This window comes from Carcharhinus amblyrhynchos, chromosome 15 (assembly GCF_965287045.1).
Source record: "Carcharhinus amblyrhynchos chromosome 15, sCarAmb.v2.hapA, whole genome shotgun sequence".
Lineage (NCBI taxonomy): Eukaryota > Metazoa > Chordata > Chondrichthyes > Carcharhiniformes > Carcharhinidae > Carcharhinus > Carcharhinus amblyrhynchos.
In genome coordinates, this window is record NC_137338.1 from 40,430,260 (window position 1) to 40,456,503 (window position 26,244).

Consider the following 26,244-nt stretch of genomic DNA (forward strand, 5'->3'; position numbering starts at 1 on the left):
GTCAGTTAGTTTAAACTTGGTGGTCAGAAAACCTCTAGAAATTATAATCCAGAACAAAATTAACACTTACATGGGTAGATGTGGATTAATTAGGGAAAGCCAGCATGGATTTATTAAAGGCAAATCATGTTTAACTAATTTGATTGAGGTTTTCAGTTAGGTAAAAGAGGAAGTTAATGAGGACCACGCAAAAGAAGCCCTGGACCGGATTCTCCAACCTTGCTCGTGGCTTGGATTCTCCAATCCTGTTCCAGTGAATGGAAATTTGGCTAAGCACCAAATTCTCCATTTTCGGTGGCAGCGATAGCTTGGCATGTGAGATGGGAGAATTCTGGCCCCTGTACATGAGTATGCAATAGGTTTTTGATGCAGTGCCACACATTGGCTTGCCAATAAATTTGAAACCTATGCAGTAAAAGGGATAGTGGCAGTATGTGTATGAAGCTGGATTGAAAGGAACCGGAGAGTGGTACTGACTTGTTGATTTTGTATTGGAAGAAGGTGTATAAGGGATTCCCCAGGGTCGATACTGGAACCATTTTTTTTAATGTAAATTAACAACATTGACTTGGGCGTACAAGCCACAATTTCGAAACGTTCAGATGACACCAAAGTATCATGCAGAATATAGTAGTAGAGGCAAGCTGGTGGAATTTTCAGATAAATGACAAATGAAATTTAATGCAGAGAAGCATGAAGTGATGCTTTTCAGTAGGAAGGATAAGGAGAGGCATCTAAATGAAAGGGTATAATTCTGAAAGTGGTGTAGGGATAGAGAGACGTAGAGATAAGCATGTACAAATTTTCGAGGTGGCAGGGCAGGCTGAGAGAGTGGTTTATATAGATGATCTGGAGGAGGGAACCGAGTGCAGGGTGTCGAAATTTGCTGATGACACCAAGATTGGGGGAAAGGCAAATTGTGCGGAGGGTGTGGAGAGTCTGCAGAAGGATCTAGATAGGCTGGGCGAATGGGCCAGGAAATGGCAAATGGAATTTAATGTTGGCAAGTGTGAGGTGGTCCACTTTGGTAGGAAGAATGGTAGGAAGGACTATTACTTACGTGGCGAAAAACTGCAGCAGGCGACGGTGCAGAGGGACCTCGGGGTCCTTGTGCATGAGTCGCAAAAACCCAGCTTGCAGGTGCAGCAGGTGGTCAGGAAGGCGAATGGGATGCTGGCCTTCATAGCGAGGGGGATTGAATATAAAAGTAGGGAGGTCTTGCTGCGGCTGTATAGGGCATTGGTGAGGCCGCAGCTGGAGTACTGTGTGCAGTTTTGGGCGCCGCACCTGCGCAAGGATATTTTGGCCCTGGAGGGAGTGCAGAGGAGGTTTACTAGGCTGATACCGGAGTTGAGGGGATTGAGCTATGAGGAGAGGCTGAATAAACTAGGCTTGTACTCGTTAGAGTTTAGAAGAATGAGGGGAGATCTCATTGAGACGTATAAGATGATGAATGGGATGGATAGGATAGAGGTGGAGAGACTCTTCCCGCTCAAAAAAGACAGTAGGACTAGGGGGCACAGCCTCAAGATAAAGGGGAGGCGGTTTAGAACGGAGTTGAGGAGGAACTTCTTCACTCAAAGGGTGGTGAATCTCTGGAATTCTCTGCCCGTTGAAGTGGTGGAGGCTGCCTCGCTAAATATTTTTAAGAAGCGGGTTGATGGGTTCTTGATAAGAGAGGGGATTAAGGGTTATGGGGAGAGGGCGGGAAAGTGGAACTGAGCCACAACAGATCAGCCATGATCTTATTGAATGGCGGGGCAGGCTCGAAGGGCTAGATGGCCTACTCCTGCTCCTATTTCTTATGTTCTTATGTTCTTAAAAATGCATATAAGTCCTGAACATTATACAAAGAGGCATAGAGTACAAAAACAAGGAAGTTCTGACTCTTAAACTGCTTAGGTCTTGTCTGGAATGTTTCATACAATTCTGGGCATGACACTTTAGGAAGGATTTAGCAAGGGGGCACTAAAAGTTCAGGATGGGATCTTCCACCCCCTCCCCTCCAGTGACATGTTTTGCAGTAGCGAAGGCAGTCCTCCATTGGCTGGTGGTGGGATTTTCCAGTCCTGTCACTGTCAACGGGGTTCCCCATTGTTTACACCTGCAATTACCAGGGCAGCTGCGGGGAAAAGTCGCTGTCGGTGGGACTGGGTGATCCTGCTGGCAGAAACAGCTGGAAAATCCACCCTTACAAAAATGATTCCAGGGCTGTGGGATGCGTGGGTAGATTGGTGATGGCTGGAAACCTACCGTTGTTCACACCGGCGGGGTTTTCCCATCCCACTGCAGTGAATGGAGATTTGGCTGGCCGCCAAAGTTTTCCACCCTTGCCGCAACTGGAACGTGGTGTGAATGGCAAGTAAGGTCAAGCTCAATGCTGAGAGGAGATTTGAAAAGAAAGCTCAAAGTAATGAAGGATCTGCCTAAAATATCTAAAGAAAAAGAGTTTCCATGTTGGAAAGAATCCGAGGTGAATAGCAAAAGAACTAATGGCGATATGAAGAGGAACTTCTTTTATGCGCTGTGTCTCCTGCCAATGCAGGCCACTAGCACCCACCTACATTGTAAACTTGTCTGCGCAGAAAACCATTGACGCTTTGACTGCAAACATGGCCCAGTTTAAAACATTGGAAAGTAAAACCACACATTTCTGTGGTTATTGCTAACGAAACTATGTATGTTGCAGAGTGTGTAAAAGAAAACAGTGCAGAGAATAGCAAAATGGATCAGGTATGGAAGAATGATCTCCCAGGCTTTGTAAATACAGGTAGCACACTTCTTATCCAATGCCGCTAAATCCAGAAGGACACAAAAACCAGCCACATTTGAAGCCGGCACCCTGGATAGCAATTTGAATAAAACTTCTCTTCCTCTTTCTTCTCGTGCTTTATTTTGTGTATTATAAGTTCATGCTAGGCCTAGGATCCAACATCCATAAAATCCTCAAATCCGGCACACATTTGGTCCTGAATGGATTTGGGGCTCGGTACCTGTAGTAGAACTGATAATGTGCCCAAGAGAAAGATAAAGAAATTTCCTAGGTGAAAATGGATATTGTATTTTGTTCTGGTTCCAACCCTTTCTGGTTCCAAAATCCATTCTCTAGGGTTGCTAATTGAATCTTCTTCTTCAGTTCAGCTCTCATTAGAGTTCTTGAGAGTTTGAATTTTGTTTAAAAAAGTGGACAAACTAAATGTTGAGGATAAGTATCACATCCAGGTTTGGCGAATAAGTGTCATAATATGAGTTCTTGATCTTTTGGTGCTGGTGTGTCAGTGATGAGATCTTGGTGAGAACTTGTGTGTTTAAACCTTTATTAGCAGACTTTAATTATTTATGGTTCTAAGTATGGTCTTACATGCAGGCTAAATGCTTACAAAGTGCTCTTCTAGACTGGTCTTTTACCATGTGATTACATGCTGTGGGTGTTGCCACACTTCAGTTGCACGTTAGTCCTTGCTCTGCCGAGTGTTTTATATTACAATGCATGAGTAGAGTTTGATCTCCGTCTCTCACGATGACGTTACCGAGTGAAGTGGTACAATTGCTCATACACTGTGTTTGCAGAAAGTACAACTTTTTTTTACTCAGAAAGTGTTCCTGATTTACAATGCCATTTTTGAGAGTATTCTGAGGAGTAGATTCAATCATGGTGTTCAAAAAGGGGCTGGCTAAGCGTCTGAAGAGAAAACAGTATTCCAGGATTACAGGGAAAAGTTTGGGAGTGAGACAAGCTGAATTATTTTTGACAATCCAGCATGGATGTGACTGGCTGAATGATCTTCTTCTGTTCTGTAATTATTCAATGTTCCTATTGTCAGTCAGAATTGATTTCAAAGACACAAAGATGTCAGCAGTGCTTTATGTCAATGCACAGTACAGAGTAATACAAACCCTGGTATAATGGGGGTCATTTTAAGCCCCGAGAAATGGAAGTTTGGGTCAGGTGAATCCCAAAACTTAAACCCCAAGCCCAGCCCACTTCAAACCTGCCTGCCATTGGTTATTAATAGAGATGAAATGAGAGGGGCATCCAATCTGGGAGGCTTCCAGGAAGCAGGGCACTCACTTAAGTATTTTAATGAGCCTTCAATTTCAGATTCCTCTTACATTCTGTAACCGCTGAATTAGGAAAACTAGCTACTTCTGGGTCATGGCCTTTTCTGCAGCGTTCCTTGCACGACAGGGGGCCAAGATGGTTAGTCAGGTTAACTTCTGAACAAGTTACAAAAATTCCATGCTATGGAGTTAGAACAACGCATTATTCCAATCAAGCACAGCTGCCTCACTGCTCCAGAGACCTGTGTTTAAATCCAGCCTTGAGTGACTGTGTGGAGTTTGCACGTTCTCTCCATGCCTGTGTGGGTTTCTTCCAGGTGCTTCGGTTTCTGTCAAAAGATCTGTGGATTAGGATGATTGGCCATGCTAAATTGTCCCTTAGTGTCAGGGGAATTAACAGGCTAAATGCATGGGGGTTACAGGGATAGGCCCTGGGTGAGATTGTTGTTGGTACACACTTGATGGCTGAATGGCCTCTTTCTGCACTGAAGGGATTCTATGATTCTACCTGCAACAACAGATGGAAGTGTCAAAGTACCCTTTCAACAGAGCATGTCTTAGACCACCCATTCACGTGATAGATACAAGATATAAATAGTGATGGCAGTATAAGGCAGACGTGTGGACAAAATATTAACTGAAACTACATTTTGATTGTGGCCATCAATCAGGACCACCCTGTTACAAACTGTTAAACAACAACTATGGCTGGTGTCAAATGTTAAAAGTGAGGGCTGCAGATGATAATTGGTCAGTGCTAATATTAACGGTTGTTACCAAAAGTTGTGATTTTATGTTATTAGAAATATCAATGACTCAGCCTTTGCTGGGGTGATGTTCTAGGAATAGAGGGGAGTTGGTATGGCTATGAGGCTTTTTTTTATTCCAGGGTGGTATCGAGTAGCAATATCATTATAGGATGTCTTGATTCTCTCAATACCTGTCAAAGAAAATAATTGTGGCCAGGAGAGATTTGGATCGGTGTCTTTGGCTGTTGTTAAAGAGGCCCATGGTTGCTTCCTTTTTAGCGCATACAAATGCACCATGTTACAAGGGGTGAGGAGTTAAGTGATGTGTCAGAGCACAACCCCAACTCCTACAATGTAAAAGACTAACAGTATTTTGCAAAAAGTCTTGAAGTAGAAGATCAATGTGAAAAGTTAAAAGTAAAGATCTATCTTGATATTACCAAGCCTTCATTTATGATTAATAATAACTGGTCAAGAATCAATAGCACCAGGTTTTTAAGGAGACGGTTGACTCTTTATTTGTGCGAAGAACTATTAGGGAAAATCTTAGCTCAGTAATATCCATTGCCACATCTTAACATGTTTGTGCCCTCTCCAGGCACAGTCAGATACAAACACCAGAATAGAGGAACTTTGCAAACGAGAGCTAAGGGTTAATACCCAATTTTAGGAGTAGGAAAATCACCATTTAGAGAGCACACACTAAGATAAAATATCACACTTCATCACTAACTGTTACGCAAAATTTCCAAAATCTTGACCAGGGTAAAAATAATAAAAAGTTCGTTAATTCACTTCCTAAATTACATCAATTTGAATAAAACATATTTGCTGCATCTGCTTATGCTATTAATTACAATTTGAACAATTCATCATAGAACCCCTACAGTGCAGAAGGAGGCCATTTAGCCCATCATATCTGTACTGACAACACGTCCAGGCCCTCTCCCCATCACACCACATATTTATCCCGTTAACCTATACAACTCTGCTCTGTAGCATGGCCAATCAACCTAACCTGCACCTCTTTGGTCTGTGGGAGGAAACTTACACAGACACGGGGAAAATGTGCAAACTGCAGACAGACAGTGACCCAAGCCAGGAATCAAACTTTGGTCCCTGGAGCTGTGAGGCAACAGTGCTACCCATTGTGCCACCATGCTTATGCTTCAAATCTGTTGACTCTTCACATTCTAATATTTATTGAATGAAGCTCTCCAGACTTCCTTGTAAGATAGAGGTGTTAATCAAAAATTAGAACAACTTTGAAAATAATCTCTCAACCCCCCCCAAAAAATGTGGGCGTCATTAATGGGAAGACTATCATTTATTGCCCACCCCTAATTGCCCTGAGATGATTGAACTGGGTCACCTTCTTGTACTGCTGCAATACAATTCTTTCTATTTTTTTGCAGTGATTTTGATAGCATCCTTTGATCTAGAATGCCTTCCTAGATCACTTCAGATGGTTGCTTAGAGTCAATCATATATGAAAGGACGATAGGGTTCTTTCCCAGAAGGACATTAATGAACCAGTTGTGTTTTTAACTGGTAGCTTCAAGTTCATTATATAGTGTTTTATTTTCAAATTTTTGTAATCTGAATTCACATTAATAAATCAAATCAAAATCATTCTGAAACTACAGTGGTGATGTTGAACTGTTCATTTATTAATCCAGACTTTAGGATTTTGGATTATGAGTTCAGTAAAATAACGATTGAACTGTTGTATCAAGTATGCAATTAACAGTAAACTCTCAAACTCACTTTTTAACAAGTTTGTGGTTCCCTTGATAACGTGAATAAATACAACAATAACCTTCATTAAAATACATTTCCTATTTGTTCAAGTGATAACAAATTTTCTGTTTGTTATTTGACACATCTTATCTAAAACAAATTGAATGCCATGGCAAGGCAAAGGCAACAAAATTTATTAATTAACACTGCAATTAAGTGATTGTGAAAATCCCCTAGTCTCCGGCACTAAGAAAGGGGAATACTTGAATCTAAATACTTAATATTCATTGTTTAGCTAAAGAAGTATTCGAGAGGAAATTGTATTTTCTAATAGAACAATTCTATGAGCAATTTCTTAGGATTTCTTTGTGCGATTCAAGTGTTTTGTTTTATCATTTGTTCTTTAAAGAACAAACAGTTGGAAGCATGAGCATTTCAGTTCTCTGAAATTGTAGCCACAAAAATAACAAAATATAAATTTAACAGCACAGCTCGCTTTAAAAATATTTAAAATTTTTATTTAAAACGAGTTGTAAAAGAGGAATGAAGCCACATATAAAAGTGTGGAACCATTGCTTTTTACGTTTGGATTACTTACAATTACGAAGATTGAAACTCCCTCATTCACCAGCCAGTTTCCCATGCTTGAACTACTGAAGAACTCACACACAGATGTCAATTTAATCAAAAATACAAGGAAGTGAGAACTTTTTCAGTGAGTTGCACAACAACCATCTTCTCTATTGGACAAGAAATGAAATGAATAAAACGAACTGCATGGCTTAATTATATTAAATCAAACCAAAGCTTTTCTAGTCTTCACAGTACAGACGTGCTTAAAATTATGTGTAGATATTTCTGTCAGTAGCAGGAGAGAGGCTAACCACCCACGCCTCCCCTTCCCTCTGGCCTTTTGAGTCGGAATTTTACCGCCTTGCTCGCCCCAGAAGCAGGGTGGCATGGCTCGCAAAATGGCATCCTCCATTGTCCTCGGGTGGGAAAGGCGGCAAAATTCCGGCATTGTTGTCCGATGGCTTTGTCATCACTAAATACCCCACCATCAAATTACTGTTGAATAGTGATGGATGAATCATATGAATTCTATGGCTCCAAGAGCAGTCAAAGGCTGGGGATTTTGTAGTGAGTAACTCACCTCCTGACTCCCCAAAATCTGTCCAAGTCAGTCATGTGATGAAATACTTTCCACTTAATTGGATGAGTGCAGCTCCAGAAGATTTCAAGAATCCCTAAATCATGTAAGACAAATTGGTTGAAACCCTTTATTTAACTCACTTATTAAGCTACGTTCTCCACTTCCAGGTGTTTTCTTTGATGCCATCAAATAGACCTCTCCTCAGAATAGGTCATTGAGAGAAGAGGGAATGGGGAATCTATCCCTAGCTGGTTGGCCAGTCACTGCTGTAGATCAGGCAGATCAAGTCTCCAAAGGAGCCAATCAACAGTGGCAATGGATAGAGATCAGGCAAGAAGGGAACAAAACCTATGCTAGATTACATGCATTATGGTTCATGCCGATACTTCAATAAGTGCTATAATGCCATGACTAAAAGAAAATACCTTTTGCTTTACCACAGATGAATGTTACCAAGCCATTTATGTTCAAGCCAAGTCACAAGCTAGAAGAAATGAACTCTAGTCCAAGGTTCATATTTTCTGGTCCCACCATGGCGGGTTTTTGGCAACAGAGGCAGTTCACCATTGACCACCAGTGGGATATTCCGGGTGTTACTGAAGAAAATGGCAACTTGAGTTGCTCACTGGCTGCACCACTGGTTGGGGAGGGGTATGGGAGCAAAAAATTCCAGCCCAAATCTACAACATTTGATTATTCACATTAAGTCATATCTATAAGCCAATATCCTTGGCACTTCTATCACCATTCCTAGTTTGATTTGATTTGATTTTACTATTGTCACATATTAGTATACAGTGAAAAGTATTGTTTCTTGCGCACTATGCAGACAAAGCATACTGGAAATGGAGAAGGAATGGAGAGAGTGCAGAATGTAGTGTTACAGTCATAGCTAGAGTGTACAGAAAGACCAACTTAATGCAAGGTAGGTCCATTCAAAAATCTGACAGCAGCAGGATATAAACTGTTCTTGAGTCACTTGGTATGTGTTGGCAGATTTTTGCATCTTTTTCCCGAAGGAAGTAGGTGGAAGAGAACATGTCCGGCGTCTGTAGGATCCTTGATTATACTGACTGCATTTCCGAGGCAATGGGATGTGTAGACAGAGTCAGTAGTTGGGAGGCTGGTTTGAGTGATGGACTGGGCTTCATTCACAACCCTTTGTAATTTCTTGTGGTCTCTGACAAAGCAGGAGCCATAGCAAGCTGTGATACAACTGGAAACTATGCTTTCTATGGTGCATCTGTAGAAGTTGGTGAAAGTTGTAGCGGACATGCCAAATTTCCTTAGTCTCCTGAGAAAGTAGAGGTGTTGATGGGCTTTCTTAATTGTAGCGCCTACATGGAAGGACCAGGACAGGTTGTTGGTGATCTGGACACCTAAATACTTGAAGCTTGCGACCATTTCTACTTCATCCCCATTGATGTAGACTGGGACATGTTCTCCACTACACTTCCTAAAGTCAATAACTATCTCCTTCATTTTGTTGACATTGAGGGAGAGATAATTGTCGTCACACCAGTTCACCAGATTCTCTATCTCTTTCCTGTACTGTCTCATCATTGTTTGTGATCCGACCCACAACAGGAGGTCGGATCTCACATCAGCAAACTTGAAAATTGAGTTGGAGGGGAATTTGGCCATACTATCAGTGGTATATAAGGAATATAGTAACGGGATGAGGACACAGCCTTGTGGAGCACTGGATGATTGTGGAGGAGGCGTTGTTGCCTATCCTTACTGACTGCGATCTGCATGTTAGGAAGTCTAGGATCCAGTCAGAGGTGTATGATAAGTAAAGTAAGAGGCTCAGGACACAGCCTAGCAGAGCACCAGTGTTGAGATGATGGTGGAGGAGGTATTGTTGCCTATCCTTACTGACTGTGGTCTGTTGGTTAGGAAGCCTAGGATCCAGTTGCAGAGGGAGGAGCTGAGCACCAGGCCATGAAGTTTGGAGATGAGTCTCATGGGAATAATGGTGTCAAAGGCTAAGCTGCAGACTATGAATAGGTGTCTGACATAGGTATCTTAGATACCTTGTATACAGTGATATACAGTGAGGTGTGAGTGGCTGCAACAGTGGTCGTTGTTGCCGTCCCTAAAAGCCTCTGCTGATCTCTATAATTTCCAACAGCTCCAAAACTATCCAAAATATTGGTGCTCATTTAATTCTAGCCTGCGGAGAATCACTGATTTTAATTGTTGGGGCGGCACGGTGGCACAGTGGTTAGCACTGCTGCTTCACAGCGCCAGGGATCCAGTTTCGATTGCTGGCTTGGGTCACTGTCTGTGTGGAGTCTACACATTCTCCCCGTGTCTGCTTGGGTTTCCTCCGAATGCTCCAGTTTCCTCCCACAGTCCAAAGATGTGTGGGTTAGAGTCATTGGTCGTGCTAAGTTGACCCTAGAGTCTGGGGGATTAGCAGGGTAACTATGTGGGATTATGGGATAGGGCCTGGATGGGATTGTGGTCGATGCAGACTTAATGGGCTGAATGGCCTCCTGCTGCACTGTAAGGTTTCTATGGTGCCTGTGCTTTCAGTCTCTTGGGCTCTAATCTCTGGGATTTCCTCTTTACCTCTCTTTTCCAACACTCCTTTAAATTTACCACTTTGACAAAGCTTTTTGCCACCTGCTATAATATCTCCTTACTTGGCTGAGTGTCAGATCTTTCTTTGTGATATTCCAATGAAGCACATTTTATTAGCACATTAGTTGATATGAGCATGAGAGCAATTTGCAGAACACCGAAAGAGGAAGCCATTCATACTCAGGAGATTTGTTAAATTAAAAATAAGCTGCATTGCACTCAGGCTTAAAGATGACTGCTTAGATTCTTCGGAAACAGCGTGTAAGTTATGATGCCATTAAAAAAAATTTGTTCTGGCCCCCAAGATCTGTATTCATTGCACGTTTAAATTATAAATCTCCACATCAGCATATTGGAAATATTAATTTGAAATTATAATGTAACTAATAACTTCATGCATTTTCATTGCAGCATCAGCAATTTTATACCGGTTAGCAGAGAGTTCAAAAATAGGAAGCAAACTAAAATTAGAAATTCCATCTGAAGACAAGGCAATTTCACATGTGTACAACGGTATAAATACAGAAACTTGCTGCAACTGCACCACCCTTATCAAGCACGGCAGCTTTAATTACAGAAACATAACAAAGGCTGGGGTTAATATTAACATCTTCATAAACAGGGTGAAATTTAATTAAAATTTTACAAAGATTCAGTAATATTTAGCAGATTAAAGTGGTATCATCTCACTCAGATTAAGGGATTAATTATTGAAAGTTAACACCATATATAACAAATGTTAGCACCTTGTATAACAAATCTTAGCAGCATCTTTATTAAGTGGTAACACAATACACATCAAATATTAACACTATAAATATCAAATGTTACCACCATACGTATCAAAGATTAACACCACTTATATCAAATGTAAACACCATATGTATCAAATTTTAACACTCTACATATCACGTAGTTAATACCATACATATTGTTGTGGATCTGCTGGTGGTTAGCTGCTTACAGATTTTGTTCCCTTCAAGTGAGTAGGGAAGAAATTTAGAGTTTTAAAATCAGCTATTTATTCATAAACTACAGTGACAGCTCCAGCACGCCAGCTGGTGGTGCAGTCCTGAGCACTGTTACAAAGTTACACAAACAGATATACTTCCAGGTTTGATTGCAGGTAATCAGCATATACCAATCAGAGATGTGCACTTGTATATAAGTTATCCAAATGCACTCACAACTATTGATTGGGTTTACATCATGACCAATCGCAACATGTGCACATCTACTTGCTTATAATATCCAATCAGCGTAAAAGCTTGAATATGCTATCTGGTCCTTAACAAAACAACTTTGTGTCTGACTTGTAGATATCAAATATCCCCTCCAATGTCCAAGGCCTCTAGTGGTTAATGAATGTTTTCAGGCTAGGGTGATTTATAGATAAACAAACCCTGGGGCAAATTTTCTCACTCCACCTGCCATGGGAATCAGAGCGGGCAAAGGGCGGACCGTGGACATTTGTAACAATCAGATCATTACTCATACTAGTTTTGTGATACAAGATTTATTTAGTTTACTGATACTTCTCAACTACTGTGGTGGGATTTGAATTCTTGTTTCTGGACCATTAACCCAAACACCTGGATTACTAGTTCACTAACATTATTACAATATTACCTTTCAGGAATGTCGCTGTCACACCAAGTGATCAGCACTTGGAATATAATACTTGACAAAGTGATTTTGGCACACACTTTAGAATAAGTTAAGAAATAAATAGATGCTACAATGAAGGCAGTGTGAAGTTGTTCTGGATAGGTGTAATGGGATAGGCTGAATGGTCTTTCTTGTAGGTAGTTTGTGATGTTTTCATGAGTTCGCCCCTACTTTCTGCAACATGGAATTGTTAAAATGTACTAACACCTGGAAGGAAGGATTTTTATGTTTTAACACATTTGAATGAGTGTCTGGTGCCACCATGTGGAAGGATGGTGAGTTGCATCAGACTGTGTGATCTGATTACTCTGGCCAGCTAAGCATGGCTGAATCAACATGTCCTGCCCTAACAAATGGAAACATCAGAGGATAAGTGACCCTGGAACGCTCTTTCGTTTTTCACTTCTATCTTCTATTTTACTATTTTTAAAAAAACTTATGCTCTACAAGAGTGTAGACTGTGAAACTTTATTTATTAGTTGCAAGTAAGGTTTACATTAACACCGCAATGAAGTTATTGTGAAATTCCCCTAGTTGCCACAGTCCGACACCTTTTCAGGTCAATGCACCTAACCAGCATGTCTTTCAGACTGTGGGAGGAAACCGGAGCATCCGGAAGAAACCCACACAGACACGAGGAGAATGTGTAAACTCCACACAGACAATGACCCAAGCCAGGGTCCCTAATGTGATGAAGCAACAGTGCTAACCACTGTGCTACCATGACTTCTGATTGGGTTTACCAAACTGACAGTGTTTACCATCAAGAAAGGCAAAGGTGGAGATGGGGGATGTTACTGAGATGGAAGTTTTAACAGACAGCATGTGGGTTGAATTGCATTAAATTCCTGTTTAATTTTGGGCTAAGAAGAACTGCACAGTTAGTGTGCTCAGCATTATTAAAGATTTATCAGAAAGCAGCTTCAACAACTGCCCCAGTCACATTCTTGTCTAACAGCCCAATCCTGTCTGGAGTATCTTGTGTACGGGGGAGGTCTTGCCTTACGAATCTGGTGGAATTCTTCGAGGAGGTGACAAAAACGAGTGAGCCGTTGATGTCATCTATGTGGATTTCAGTAAGGCGTTTGACAAAGTCCCTCATGGTAGGCTGGTAGAAAAGGTTAAGGCACATGGGATACAAGGACAGGTAGATAGGTGGATCAAAAACTGGCTGGGAAATAGGAGACAGAGAGTAGTTGTCGAGGGGACCTTTTCTGGCTGGAGGTCAGTCACCAGTGGTGTGCCGCAGGGCTCAGTACTGGGACCTCTCCTCTTTGTAGTATATATAAACAACTTGGAACAGGGTGTACGTGGTGTGATCAGCAAGTTTGCAGATGACACCAAGATGGCAGGATTGGCGGATACTGAGGAGGACTGTCAGGTGACACAGCAGGATATAGATAGGTTGGTACATTGGGCAGATAGATGGCAGATGGAATTTAATCCTGACAAATGAGAGGTGATGCATTTTGGAAGGAATAATGCAGGGAGGAGCTATGTGATAAAAGGTAGACCGATTAAGAGTATAGAAATTCAGAGGGACCTGGGAGTGCAGGTGCACAAGTCTCTGAAGGTGTCAACACAGGTGGAGAAGGTTGTGAAGAAAGCTTATGGAATGCTAACCTTTATAGGAAGGGGTATAGAGTATAAGAGCTGCCGTCTAATGCTTCAGTTGTACAGAACGTTGGTTAGACCGCATTTGGAGTACTGCGTCCAGTTCTGGTCACCTTACTACCGGAAGGACGTGGAGACCCTGGGGAGGGTGCAGAGGAGGTTTACCAGGATGTTGCCTGGCATGGAAGGACTGAGTTACGAGGAAAGGTTGGAGAAACTGGGGCTCTTCTTAGAAAGACGGAGATTAAGGGGGGATCTGATAGAGGTGTATAAAATAATGAAGGGAATAGATAGAGTCAACAGTGGTAGGCTTTTCCCTAGATTGGGGACAATTACGAGAGGTTATGATCTAAGGGTGAGGGGGGAGAAGTATAATTTGGATGTGAGAGGAAGGTTTTTCACGCAGAGGGTCGTGGGGGTATGGAACGCGCTACCAAGTAAGGTGGTGGAGGCAGGCACGTTGGACTTGTTTAAGGTTTACTTAGATAGACACATGAGCGAAACAGGGAAGGAGGGTTATAGTAGACGGTATTAAAAAGGGTCAGAGCCTCGGGACGACACCGGAAATGTAGTATTACATGTTAATGTTTTGTCTTTTTATTCCACAGGTGTCGGTCCATCTTGTTGTCAAACGAGGGGCATGCACACGGTGGGTCGTGCGTGGGCTGCTCTTGGAGGTTCCGAGAGTGGCCTAGTACTGCGTGCCCGTGTGTGTGCTTAATCCTGGACCAGCAGATGGGCACCACAACAGCTCAGTGACTATCACTGCTGGCTGTGCAGATACATGGATTTGGGCCTGTGTCTGTGGGAGTTTGCGCATTCTCCCTGTGGTTGCGTGGGTTTCCTCCGGGCGCTCCGGTTTCCTCCCACACCCCAAAGATGTGCTCTTAGGCTGATTGGTTTACCAAATTGACACTATTCTCCCCTGAATCTGGCTACATTAGGGGTTCCACTCACATACACACATGGCAGGGTAGGTGTAGGAGGATGTGGCGGCGCAGGCTCGTTGGGCCAAAGGGCCTGTTTCCCGTGCTGGGATGTTTTTTGTTCTTTGTACAGTAACTCTCTGCTTTACCCTGTCTGGAGTATCCTGTGATGTGGAGATGCCGGCGTTGGACTGGGGTAAAAACAGAAAGAAGTTTCACAACACCAGCTTAAAGTCCAACAGGTTTATTTATAGCAAATGCCACAAGCTTTCGGAACAGGCTGACCCTTTGTCGGGTGGCTGGGAGTTCTGATCACAAACAGGGCACAAAGACACAAACTCAATTTACATGAATAATGATTGGAATGTGAGTCTTTACAGCTAATCAAGTCTTAAAGGTACATACAATGTGAGTGGAGAGAGCTTTAAGCACAGGTTGAAGAGATGTGTATTGTTTCCAGACAGGAAAGTTGGTGAGATTTTGCAAGTCCAGGCAAGTTGTGGGGGTTACAGATAGTGTGACATGAACCCGGTTGAGGCTGTCCTCATGTGTGCGGAACTTGGCTATCTCTTGCAAAATCTCACTAACTTTCCTGTCTGGAAACAATACACATCCTTTTAGCCTGTGCTTAATGCTTTCTCCACTCACATTGTTTGTACCTTTAAGACTTAATTAGCTGTAAAGACTCACATTCCAATCATAATTAATGTAAATTGAGTTTGTGTCCTTGTGCCCCGTTTGTGATCAGAACTCCCACTCACCTGACAAAGGGACAGCCTGTTCCAAAAGCTTGTGGCTTTTGCTACAAATAAACTTGTTGGACTTTAAGCTGGTGTTGTGAGACTTCTTTCTGGAGTATCCCGTGTACAGTAACTCTCTGCTCTATAATAATAAAAGCAAATTACTGTGGATGCTGGAATCTGAAATCAAAAGAGAAAATGCTGGAAAACCTCAGCTAGTCTGACAGCATCTGTAAGGAGAGAAAGGAGCTGATGTTTCGACTCCACATGACCCTTGGTCAAAGCTGCTTTGACATCTGGACTCGAAACGTCCGCTCTTTTCTCTTTTTACAGGTGCTGCCAAACCTGCTGAAACTCTCTACGGTCCATGGAATATCCTTGGTACAGTAACTCTTCTCTACCCTATGTGGAATATCCTCTGTGCAGTAACTCGTTACCCTGTCAGGAATATTCTCTGTGCAGCAAGTCTTTACCCTGTTTGGAGTATCCTCTTTACAGCAATTCTTTACTCTGTCTGGAGAATCCTCTGTATATTAACTCTCTGCTCTATAATGGCTGCAGTATCGTTTGTGCAGTAAGTCTTTTACCCTGTTGGAATATCCTCTTTACAGTAACCCTTTACTCTATCCTGTCTGGGCTTTCCTCTCTTTCACTCAAGATCCTCTTGTCATTTGGCTGCTGAAGGCTGGTTCAGAGTCAGCCCATGCTCCTATTTTACAGCTTAACTTTGTAACTCATCTTTCCTGTGTCACTTTGGGGGTGGGTTTTTTCTCGAATATAGATTTAATGTCCAGGTAACGTTCCCCTTCACTGATGGATTGGACAGCACTTGGCCCAGCAGCCAGCTTATTGACTCTCCCGGAAGCTTGTTGAGTCACAGTCTTCATTGCTGTGGACCACTGGTGCCCATCTGCAGCCACATACTGCAGCTGCAATGTATCACCTGCTTGCCATCTCTGTTGATGCATTCACTTATTTTTCTTAATTAATTAACAAATACTCACCAAACAATCACTTCCATATTTCCTGAAACATCACAATGTGATATTTTGGAGACACAGATGTGGCCACTCCTGCTCTCGCTCTCCCCTTGTGCTGTTTAGTGGTGTCTCACTGCTCCCTTTCCCCTCTTGTGGGCTGGCATGGTGGCACAGTGGTCTCACAGTACCAGGGACCTGGGTTCGACTCCCGGCTTGGGTTACTGTCTGTGTGTAGTCTGTACACTCTGTCTGTGTTTGTGAGAGTTTCCTCTGGGTTCTCTGGTTTCCTCCCACAAGCCTGAAAGACAGGCTGGTTAGGTGCATTGGCCATGCTAAATCCTCCTTCAATGTACCTGAGCAGGTACCAGAGTGTGGCGAGTAGGGGGTTTTCACAGTAACTTCATTGCAGTGTTAAGGTAAGCCTATTTGTGACAGTAATAAATGAACTTTAAACTTTTCTCATTTAAAATCAATGTTTACAGTTGCCTGCCCAGTGACCCACCAGTTTTCCCAGCGGGCTGTGTTTTGTGCCTCCTTCCCTTAGCCTTCACTTACTGACCTCATTTTATAGATTAATCATAGAATCCCTGCAGAAGGAGGCCATTCAGCCCATCGAGTCTGCACCGATCACAATCCTGCCCAGGCCCAATCCCCATAACCCAATACATTTACCCTAGCTAGTCCCACTCACACTAAGGGGCAATTTAAAGTTTACCTATTAGCCACAAGTAAGCTTACGCTAACACTTCAATGAAGTTACTGTGAATTTCCCCTAGTCGTCACACTCCGGCACCTGTTCAGGTCAATGCACCTAACCAGCACGTCTTTCAAACTGTGGGAGGAAAATGGAGCACCCGGAGAAAACCCGCATAGACACAGGGAGAACATGCAGATTCCGCACATACAGTGACCAAAGCTGGGAATTGAACTCAGGTCCCTGGAAATTTGAGACAGCAGTGCTAACCACTGTGCCACCCTTTCTTTCACCATATCTTGCTCACCCATCACATGGTGCTCTCTGCTTTCCACTGGCTCCTGGTTCAGCAATGTTTGACATTTAAAATTCTCACCTTCAATTTCCACCTGTCATTTTAAACCTTCCCGTTGCTTTCATGTTGATCTCTATTCTTGGCTCCCTGCAATATTCAACTGAGGCTCAACATAGGCACTTTTTGATCAGCCAGCCTCCCGGACTGAACATTCAGTAATTTCAGTCCACCATTTTTGCCGCCCCCCCCCCCATCGCATTTCCTTCCACTTTGTGTGTTTGAATTTTACCTTCATTTTCGCTTTTGGATAACAGCTGTTCAATATTCTGCCATTCACACCTCCTCTAGACACATAGGGCCCAATTCTCCCATCCTGACACGCATGTATTTTGGCTTGTCAGGTTGGGAGATGCGCGTGTCGGCCATTTTGCGGGATTCGCGCATGTGTTCCAGACATGCGCATGTCTCCCACTGCCAGAGAGCAGGTGCAGTCGGGACTGCTCTGGAAACCAACAGGAAGACAAGGTAAGTGATTTAAATTTATTCATAATCTATCTTAAATGTCATTATCGGGCTCAGGACGGAATTCTCCAGGCCTGATAGCATCCCCCATCCCGCCAGGAGTATTTCACTCCGGCAGGGTTTAGAGTAGCTCCCCAATTGCAGTGAACTAGCGGGAGACCCCATCAGAGTTAAGGGGGGGGGCAAACGGGGCCCCCCCCCAGGGATTTAGGTGGGAGGGGTGTGGCGGTGGTGCCCCCTGGGTATGGGAACCCTAGCAGTGCCAGCCTGTGCTCTGGTACTACCCAAGGGGCAAACTGTCAATGCCAAGGGGATACCTTGGCACTGCCCACCAAGCATCAGTCCGTGCCAAGGGGGTTGGGCCAAGGGAATGGGGCCAGTTTTGAGCAGGGCCTAGGAGGGATCAGTGGGGGTGGGAGGGGGTGCCACTGTCACTCTGAAGATAGGATTGGTCAGGACTAGAGGAAGGCCACTGATCGGGGCAGGCTGGGAAGCGGTGGTCTGTCAGGGGGCGGGGTCTGCCTCCCGGGGGTTCTGCCTCCCGTAGGGGGGTTCTGTCTCCCTTGGGGAGGTTGTTGGCAGTGGGGGGGGGAGGGCGTGCGGTGGTGGCGTGGTGTGGGAGGCTGCAGATTGCAATGGGATTTTCCATTTTTGGGAGACATTATGGTGGGATTTTCCCATTCTGCTGCAATGAATGGAGATTTCACTGAACACAAAATTCTCCAACTTTGCTGCAGCTTTCCTCCTTTAAGACATTTCTTACAACCTTTCTCTTTGATCACGTTTTTGGTCACCTGCCCTAATATCCCTTTGTGGTTCAGTGTTGTATTTTGTTTTGTGATTTCACTGTGAAGCAGCTGAGGACATCCAGCTGGATTAGGAGTGCTATACAAATACAAGCTCCAGTCACAATTCCAGTATGCATGTTAATAGAAAGGATTTAGCCACATTAAACTGCCCCTTAATGTCAGGGGGATTAGTAAGGTAAATATTTGGGGATAGGGCCTGGGTGGGATTGTTGTCTTTGCAAGCTCAATGGGCCAAATTGCCTTTTTCCAAATTGTAGGATTCCATGATTCCAGGATTCCATGATTTGAATCACATATCTGTAGCATAGCAGATGGAAAATTTCACTAGTCAGTGCATGTTACTCTGGATTCATGATATTTTGATTCTCACACAATGTGAATAGTCGGTAAGATCACACCCACTGTTTCCATTACCACTCCTTTGGTCCTGCATCATCAACTCTCCTGTTATTTAATCTCTTCTATCTTCCACCCTATCACAGTCCTTCCCTTTTGTTCTTTTTTCTTTCACTCTGAGCACCTTTACTTACTTAAAACCTTTTACATTTGTAACTTTTCCCAGCTGTAATGAAAGTTTTCACAGTAACTTCATTCTGTTTCTCACACCACAAAAGATGCTTGAACTTCTGAAAACCTCTGGCATTTTCTGATTATTTCCAATAACCAGCATCTGTAGCACTTTCTTTTTAGAGTACCCACTCTTGTTTTCAAATCCCCCATGGCTTGGCCCCTACCCCATCTCTGGTCTCCTCCAAGCCCTTTCGCCCTCTGAGATAAAAGCAAAATGCTGCAGATGCTGAAGATCTGAAATAAAAACAGGAAAGATTCAGCAGATGTGGCAGCACCTGTCTAGAGAGAAAGGGAATGCATTTCAAGTCTGGACGACTCTTCAGAAAAAGAAGAGTCATATGGAGTCCCAAGTTACGTGGACTCAAAATGCCCTCTGAGATATCTGCATTGCTCCAATCTGGATCTTTGTGCATCTCCAATTTTAATCACTTCACCACGTGTCTTCAGTTGCCTAGACCCTAAGCTCTGGAATTCCCTCCCTGAATTTCTCCTCCTCTCTACCTAGCTTTCCTCCTTTAAGACAGTCTTTACAACCTCTCCCTTTGACCATGTTTTTGGTCACCAGTCCCTAATACCCCCTTATGTGGTTCAGTGTTGCATTTTGTTTTGTAATTCCGCTGTGAAGGTACTTGGGACATTTTGCTAAATTAAGAGTGCTATACAAATACAAGTTGCTATTGTTCAACGAGTGACTCCAGTCACAATTCCAGTTTGCATGTTAAGAGAAATGATTTGATTCATTTATATATGTTGTGTAGCAGATGGAAAATTTCACTAGTCAATGCATGTTACTTTGGATTCAAGATATTTTGATGCAATGTGAAGTTAAATGGGATAACATTCCTGTCGTTTCAATAGCTGGCCTAGCTTATATAATTCTTGTGAATTATATGGTGGTAGTAACATTTCTAATTGGAAACTTACATTTATGATGGATTGCAAGGATTGGGATGGGGAAGGGGAGAAAACTTGTGCACAAGTACCCAAATTATTTCAACATAAATATATACAAATAACACACCAGAAAATACAAAATTGCTGTTTCAATGTATCCATTTATTTGACATTATTAGCTACAGTTGTCACAAACCTGTAAACTATTTTTCAGATCCATTTGAAACACATTTATATATTTATTAAAAATTATTATTAATATTTACAAACTTCATTTAGTATTCATGTTTATTCTTTCCATTGCAAATATTTACAAGATTCTTCTTTAGTCTTTCAAACAGTATATTTTCACAATGTTTTTTAAGAACATGTTCCTATATGCTTTTTATCAACACTCAGTTAAGGTGTCTAAGAATGCACATACTGGTAAAAGTTCTAGTCACTTAAACTTAGAAATACTTTTTTCTGATAATTATAGTAATACTAGAATTAATGTGCAAAATTTCAAAACCTTTTTCTTTTGAAAATTGATTCATGGGATGCATTCTAAGTTGTTGGCACAATCCTAGCCTCAAGTGAAAGGCTGCTAGCATCAGCTTTTCCTTGTGGCAGAGGTAGGGTAGGATACAAGGCATTTTACCCAGCTGTCTGAGTTATAAACCCCTGGTAAATAAATACTCTCTGACAGGTAAGTTGAGCCCATGAAAATACCATATCCTGCCAAGAGCTCAACTATCAGCTTATTAAGTTTCCACACTGATGGTGTTCTTGGCATCCATGTTAGATGTTTTGCATGAGGCATTTTCTTACATGCAAAGCAGATAAATTTGCTGTGAAACCAAACAGTTTTTCACAGAAATTCCAAGTTGAGTGAAGAATTTTAAGTTTCGATGCAGTTCATCATTTATTGTAAAATGTCTCAAAGCAATATATATAGGGTGATTGCTTCTCCTCCCTGGGTATATTTTCCGGTGGGACAGACTACTCAATATTGGCCACCAGTGGGATCTTCCAGTCCCATCAATGTGTATGCTATTTTGTGTGGCTTACATGCAATTAATTGCATTTTATTGTCCTACTGACCAGCATCTACCAGAAAGTCTTTTGTGATTTTTTTTTGGACATTGCTTGCATGAGCTTTTGAGAACTTAGTCATGTTTAGCACTTGCATCTTACAATGGGGCTTTCACATTTTAATGAGTATGCTAAACAGGCTTTAGCACAATATGACACTCAGAAATCCCACTTCTATTTTGCTATCAAGGAACAATATAACAGTGACTGACATTGCCAAACAAGTACACAAATTAATTTATCTTTAATGTTAAATATCTATTGACTGGTTATTACATCTAAATCTATAATGAACTATTCAGCAAGTTCCACATGTCCTATTCATTCAAATATGACAACTTTAGAGTGTGACTCATGAGCATAGTGTTAAAGTTTGAAAAGGCAATTCAGTCCATTAAGCATTTCTCTTTCAATCAACTGTAAATCCTGCACTGTCATGATTTTTCCTCAAATAAATTGTGTGATGAGAATAACAAGCAAGCCTACATCCACCTATTGGTCATTGATGGGGCAAGACTAGGTAGGGAGTTGGGAGTTTCTGATCTTTGACCCTCAGCTGGTGCAGTATTGGTACTAGAACAAGAAAACATGAGACCTACTTGATGCCTACCTTCTCAAAGATTGGGAAGGACATTTTTTCTTTAAATGGGAGGCATGTTCCTTTTCTGTGACCATGATTCACTGCTTTTTTTTAAGTATGCATTGGATGGATGGGAGATGAAAATAGGACGAGAATTAGCTTTCACCTTGGGAAGTCTACTGACTCTTGCAGGCTCACAAGTCAATGATGATCATTTTGGTAAGGTATTAGAGGATGTCACCTGCCTGTGGAACCACACCCCGGAAAGGGGAGTTGGGAAAATTAGGATGGGAGAAAAATAAATTGGTTTAAAAATCTATGTAGCAGAATAGAAATGAAAATAGGCCAGTATTCCACAGTGAACCTTGGATAAATTGATGAGGTTACATTCTAAGCATTGTTAAACAATTGGCATTTAACTGCCTGAAAGTTAATTTTGAGGAAAACATAAAGCTTTTGGGATTATGTCACTGGTTATTTTCAAATGGTGTATTTGTGGATACGGAGTGTTAATTTGGCTAGAATTTGAATTCTGATATTCAAATTACAAAAATATGATATTGATCATATTCATATATAGTCACAATACAATTTCCAAATTATGTTGGATTATTTTTGCACCTAAACTCAAGCAGCAACTTTTGCAGGACATTCAGTTAGGGGACAACAGTCTAGAAATGATATACAATACTACATTTGTATGATATTCCTATGCTGGCCATCCTAACCACTTAAAATGAGGCTTCTGTTCAGACAGTAAAAAGAGGATTATCATATGAATGTACTAACATTACAATTATCACAAATAGTTTCAAAGTGAATGAATCTTCCATTCAAAGAAACCATGAAATCTGCATTTTGTAAGCTGATCACATTACAAATTGGAAGAATTTGCATTTGCTCTAATTTGTCAAAATTGACTTTTTAAAATTCTTACATGGGGCTTGGGCCGCTGACTGGGCCAGCAATTATTGCTCATCCCTAATAACCCTTGGACCGAATGGCTTGCTAGGCCATTTCGAAGGGCATTTAAGAATGGCTGATTTCCCTCCCTAAAGGTTATTAATGAAGCAGATGGGTTTGTACAACAATCAACAATGGTTTCAAAGTCAATGTTAGATCTTTAATTCCAGATATTTATTGGATTCAAATTTCACCATCTGGCATGGTGGGTTTCTATCAAGTCTCACTGAAATTAATAGCAGGTCCCCAGGGCATTACACTGGGTTGCTGGATTACTGGTCTAGTGACAATACTAGTACACTATTGTCTCTCTCTATGTTCAAAGAAGTGATCTTTATCTTCCTATTCCATTTGCAGTTCATCTGCAGTTCTACTTCAATAATGCACCCACAAGGATCAAAACAAAAAAAAGCTAATGAACTGATGGTAGCAATTGGAAGTGGCACAGTGGTTAGCACTGATGCCCCACAGCGGGTTTGATTGTCTTTGTGGAGTTTGTATGTTCTCCCCGTGTCGGCATGGGTTTCCTCCAGGTGCTCCGGTTTCCTCCCATTGTCCAAAGATGTGCAGGTTAGATGAAATTCCATGCTAAATTGCCCCTTAGTGTCCCAAGATGTGTAGTTCAGGTGTATTAGTCATGGTAAATGCTCAGGGTTAAGGAGATAAAGTGAGGGTGGACGTGGGTAAGATGCTCTTTCAAAGAATTGGTGCAGACCAATGGGCTGAATGGCCTCCTTCTGCACTATAGTGATTCTATGGATTAATTTAGGATTGTTAATAGAGTAACTTTCAGCCACTGGGGATGCATATTGGCAAACTAAAGTTCCATTGCTGATTAACTTCCATTCATTAATGTTAATGGAATAAAAATAATCACGTGAAGTGCACCTGTAATTTCCTATGTCATCCGGGCAGGTGAGGCTGCATATTGTGAACTTGTGTTCATTAAGATTACTGTCAAGTATCACTCAACAGCAGATGGAATTATAAGCTCCAAACATCTGAAGTTGAGTTTATAATATCGAGAAAGAACTGGAATCCAAATTAAATGGATGCACACAAAAAAAGTCCTGTGCATTGACAATTGCACATTGAAGGGTCCATCTAATCTTGAGATTTACTGCTGGGTTCAGTTCCCTGTTCATGGTCATTGGCACTGCTTGGTTCTAAGACAGCTTTTTCTATGGGCTCAGAAGATTTGCGACAATAGGGTATAAAACAAATGAAACGAATGCAAGCAAATAATCCTTCTGAAATACTGGAGCTGAAGAGCTTCTTACATGGGTGGCAGAACTGGTAAAACACAAGCATAAAAAAGATTGCAATACAATACCCTATCAACAACTGCATCACCAACAAAGGAGCACACACATAGGTATACACATCAGTTTTGTAAATATACCACAAGAGGATAAGAAGAGCATTTTCAATGAATCTTAACATATAATACACAGCTAGTCTGTACCAATTCTGAGATTTATTAATTAAATCAGGATCGCTTAGCTTGAGTTGAACTGCTGACCAGCAGAACATATTAACACCAGCGTAAAGAAATGTGAGGCAACACAATACTATTGTTGTACCTACCCTGGTAAATGTTTTTTCTATGTTCTCAGGGAAAGGTGATTTACTGTTCCAGAATAATATCCACGGATAGAAGAAAAATGTAAAAAAGTTCAAGAGAACCACAGGAAGAATCCATATCTGCAACACAGAGCTGAAAAGGACCAAAACAACAACTCTGGTGGCAATCTCAAAGCTTCGCCACAGAAATATGCAGATGTAGGCCGCAGGCTTCACATGCACCTCATATTCATCATACTTGATTTTGATAGCAAGGATATTGCACCTCAAGGCTCCATATACAATGGTAAGCAGAGAAATCACCATTAGTACTCCTGAAAATGAAACAGAGCTTGTAGTTTTTTTTGTCTTGAAACCCAGTGATCATATAAATGAATTAAAATATAGCCCAGTCACAGAACTTGCTAACCAAGTGAACGATGGCACTGAATAGCAAAATAGTATAAATATGAGGAAACATGCATTTAAGCTGTTTTGCTAAGATTTTCTTCTTTGAAAGCTATGATGGACAATTAGGAGAATCGCTATGGAGATGCATTCCTAGGTATTTTTAAAGTAAAGTTTATTTATTGTCACAAGTAAGGCTTACACTAACACTGCAATGAAGTTATTGTGAAATTCCCCTAGTATTTACAGTTTGGCATCTGATTGTGTCAAGGCACCTAACCAGTATGCCTTTCAGACTGGAAACCGGAGCACCTGAAGGAAAGCCACGCAGACACAGGGAGAATGTGAAAACTCCACATGGACAGTGACCCAAGCCAGGAATCAAACTTGGATCCCTAGCACTGTGAGGCAGCAGTGCTAACCACTGTGCTACCATGCCACCCATTTAAAAAACTTGTGGCAATGTGGATTACAAATGGATTTGAAGTTCAGAAAACAGAAATGAAAGATTAATGGATTTTTTGGGACTATTTATGTATGTAAACAGTGGCATCCTTCAGGGGTCAAAATTGTTCTTCTCCATATTTGGGAGTGCTCAAAATTGACAGACAGCACAAAATACGGAATGTGAGGAGGGCTGCTTGCAGCTTCAGCAGGACACAGACCAGAAGAACAACTAATAGAGGGAATACATTGATATCAGATCAAAGTTAATGCAGAAAAATGCGAGATGATACATTATTGTGAGGAATAAAGTTAGGAAAGAGGCTCTAAATAGTAATAGATATTTAAATATAAAAAGTAACAGAAGGACTGCGGGGTGGGTTCAAATACATTTTAGAAGTTTGAAAGAAAAGTTGTCCGAAGCTGCAAAATTGCAACATTCAAGGTTATGAAGTCTGTATATAGATGCATCAAATACAGAAGCAAAAGGTTATTGAAATTTTTGCTGAGACGAGTGCTTGAATACTCTGTCCAATTTGGGGACCATGCTTTTCCGTTGGATGTCAAGGCCATGCTTAGGGTGAGGAAAAAATTCACTCAGATTCTGCCAGGAAAACTTGACTAATGAATAAATAATCTGGCACAGTTCTCATTAGACCAAATAAAAAAGGATAAAAGGTCTGAAACAGAGAATTAGAAGCAGTTTTGGTAAGGCAACTGGAACTGAGAAACTGGCACGTGCAAATGAATTTCTCAGCCTATTATTGGGGTGTAGGTTATCAGCAAGTGAGCATGCTGAAGTAAGAGGTATAATCAGGAAGACATTTTAACAAAAGTAGTATGTAACTTTACCAATTGAACATAAGAACATAAGAAGTAGGAGCAGGAGTAGGCCATCTAGTCCTTCGAGCCTGCCCCGCCATTCAATAAGATCATGGCTGATCTGAAGTGGCTCAGTTCCACTTTCCCGCTTTCTCCCCATAACCCTTAATTCCCTTGTCTACCAAAAACCTATCTACCCACGTCTTAAATATATTTAGCGAGGTAGCCTCCACCACTTCAACGGGCAGAGAATTCCAGAGATTCACCACCCTTTGAGTGAAGAAGTTCCTCCTCAACTCCGTTCTAAACTGCCCCCTGCTTCCCCCCCTTATCTTGAGGCTGTGCCCTCTAGTCCTGCTGTCCTTTATAAGCGGGAAGAATCTCT

The 26,244-nt window shown here is 41.7% G+C and overlaps 1 protein-coding gene across 2 annotated transcripts in view; it reads right to left on the reverse strand.

Moving 5' to 3' along the window:
* The window catches only part of cybb (cytochrome b-245, beta polypeptide (chronic granulomatous disease)), an 85,262-nt gene that overhangs the window by 46,960 nt on the left and 12,058 nt on the right, over positions 1-26,244 (reverse strand). Inside the window, exon 3 of one of the 2 annotated variants that reach the window (XM_080203874.1) lies at positions 24,210-24,520. In XM_080203874.1, the coding sequence (XP_080060000.1) occupies positions 24,210-24,520 (311 nt within the window). Of the gene's footprint in view, positions 1-7,149; positions 7,187-24,209; positions 24,521-26,244 lie in introns of those variants that run through there. The other variant, XM_080203873.1, reaches the window with a different exon arrangement.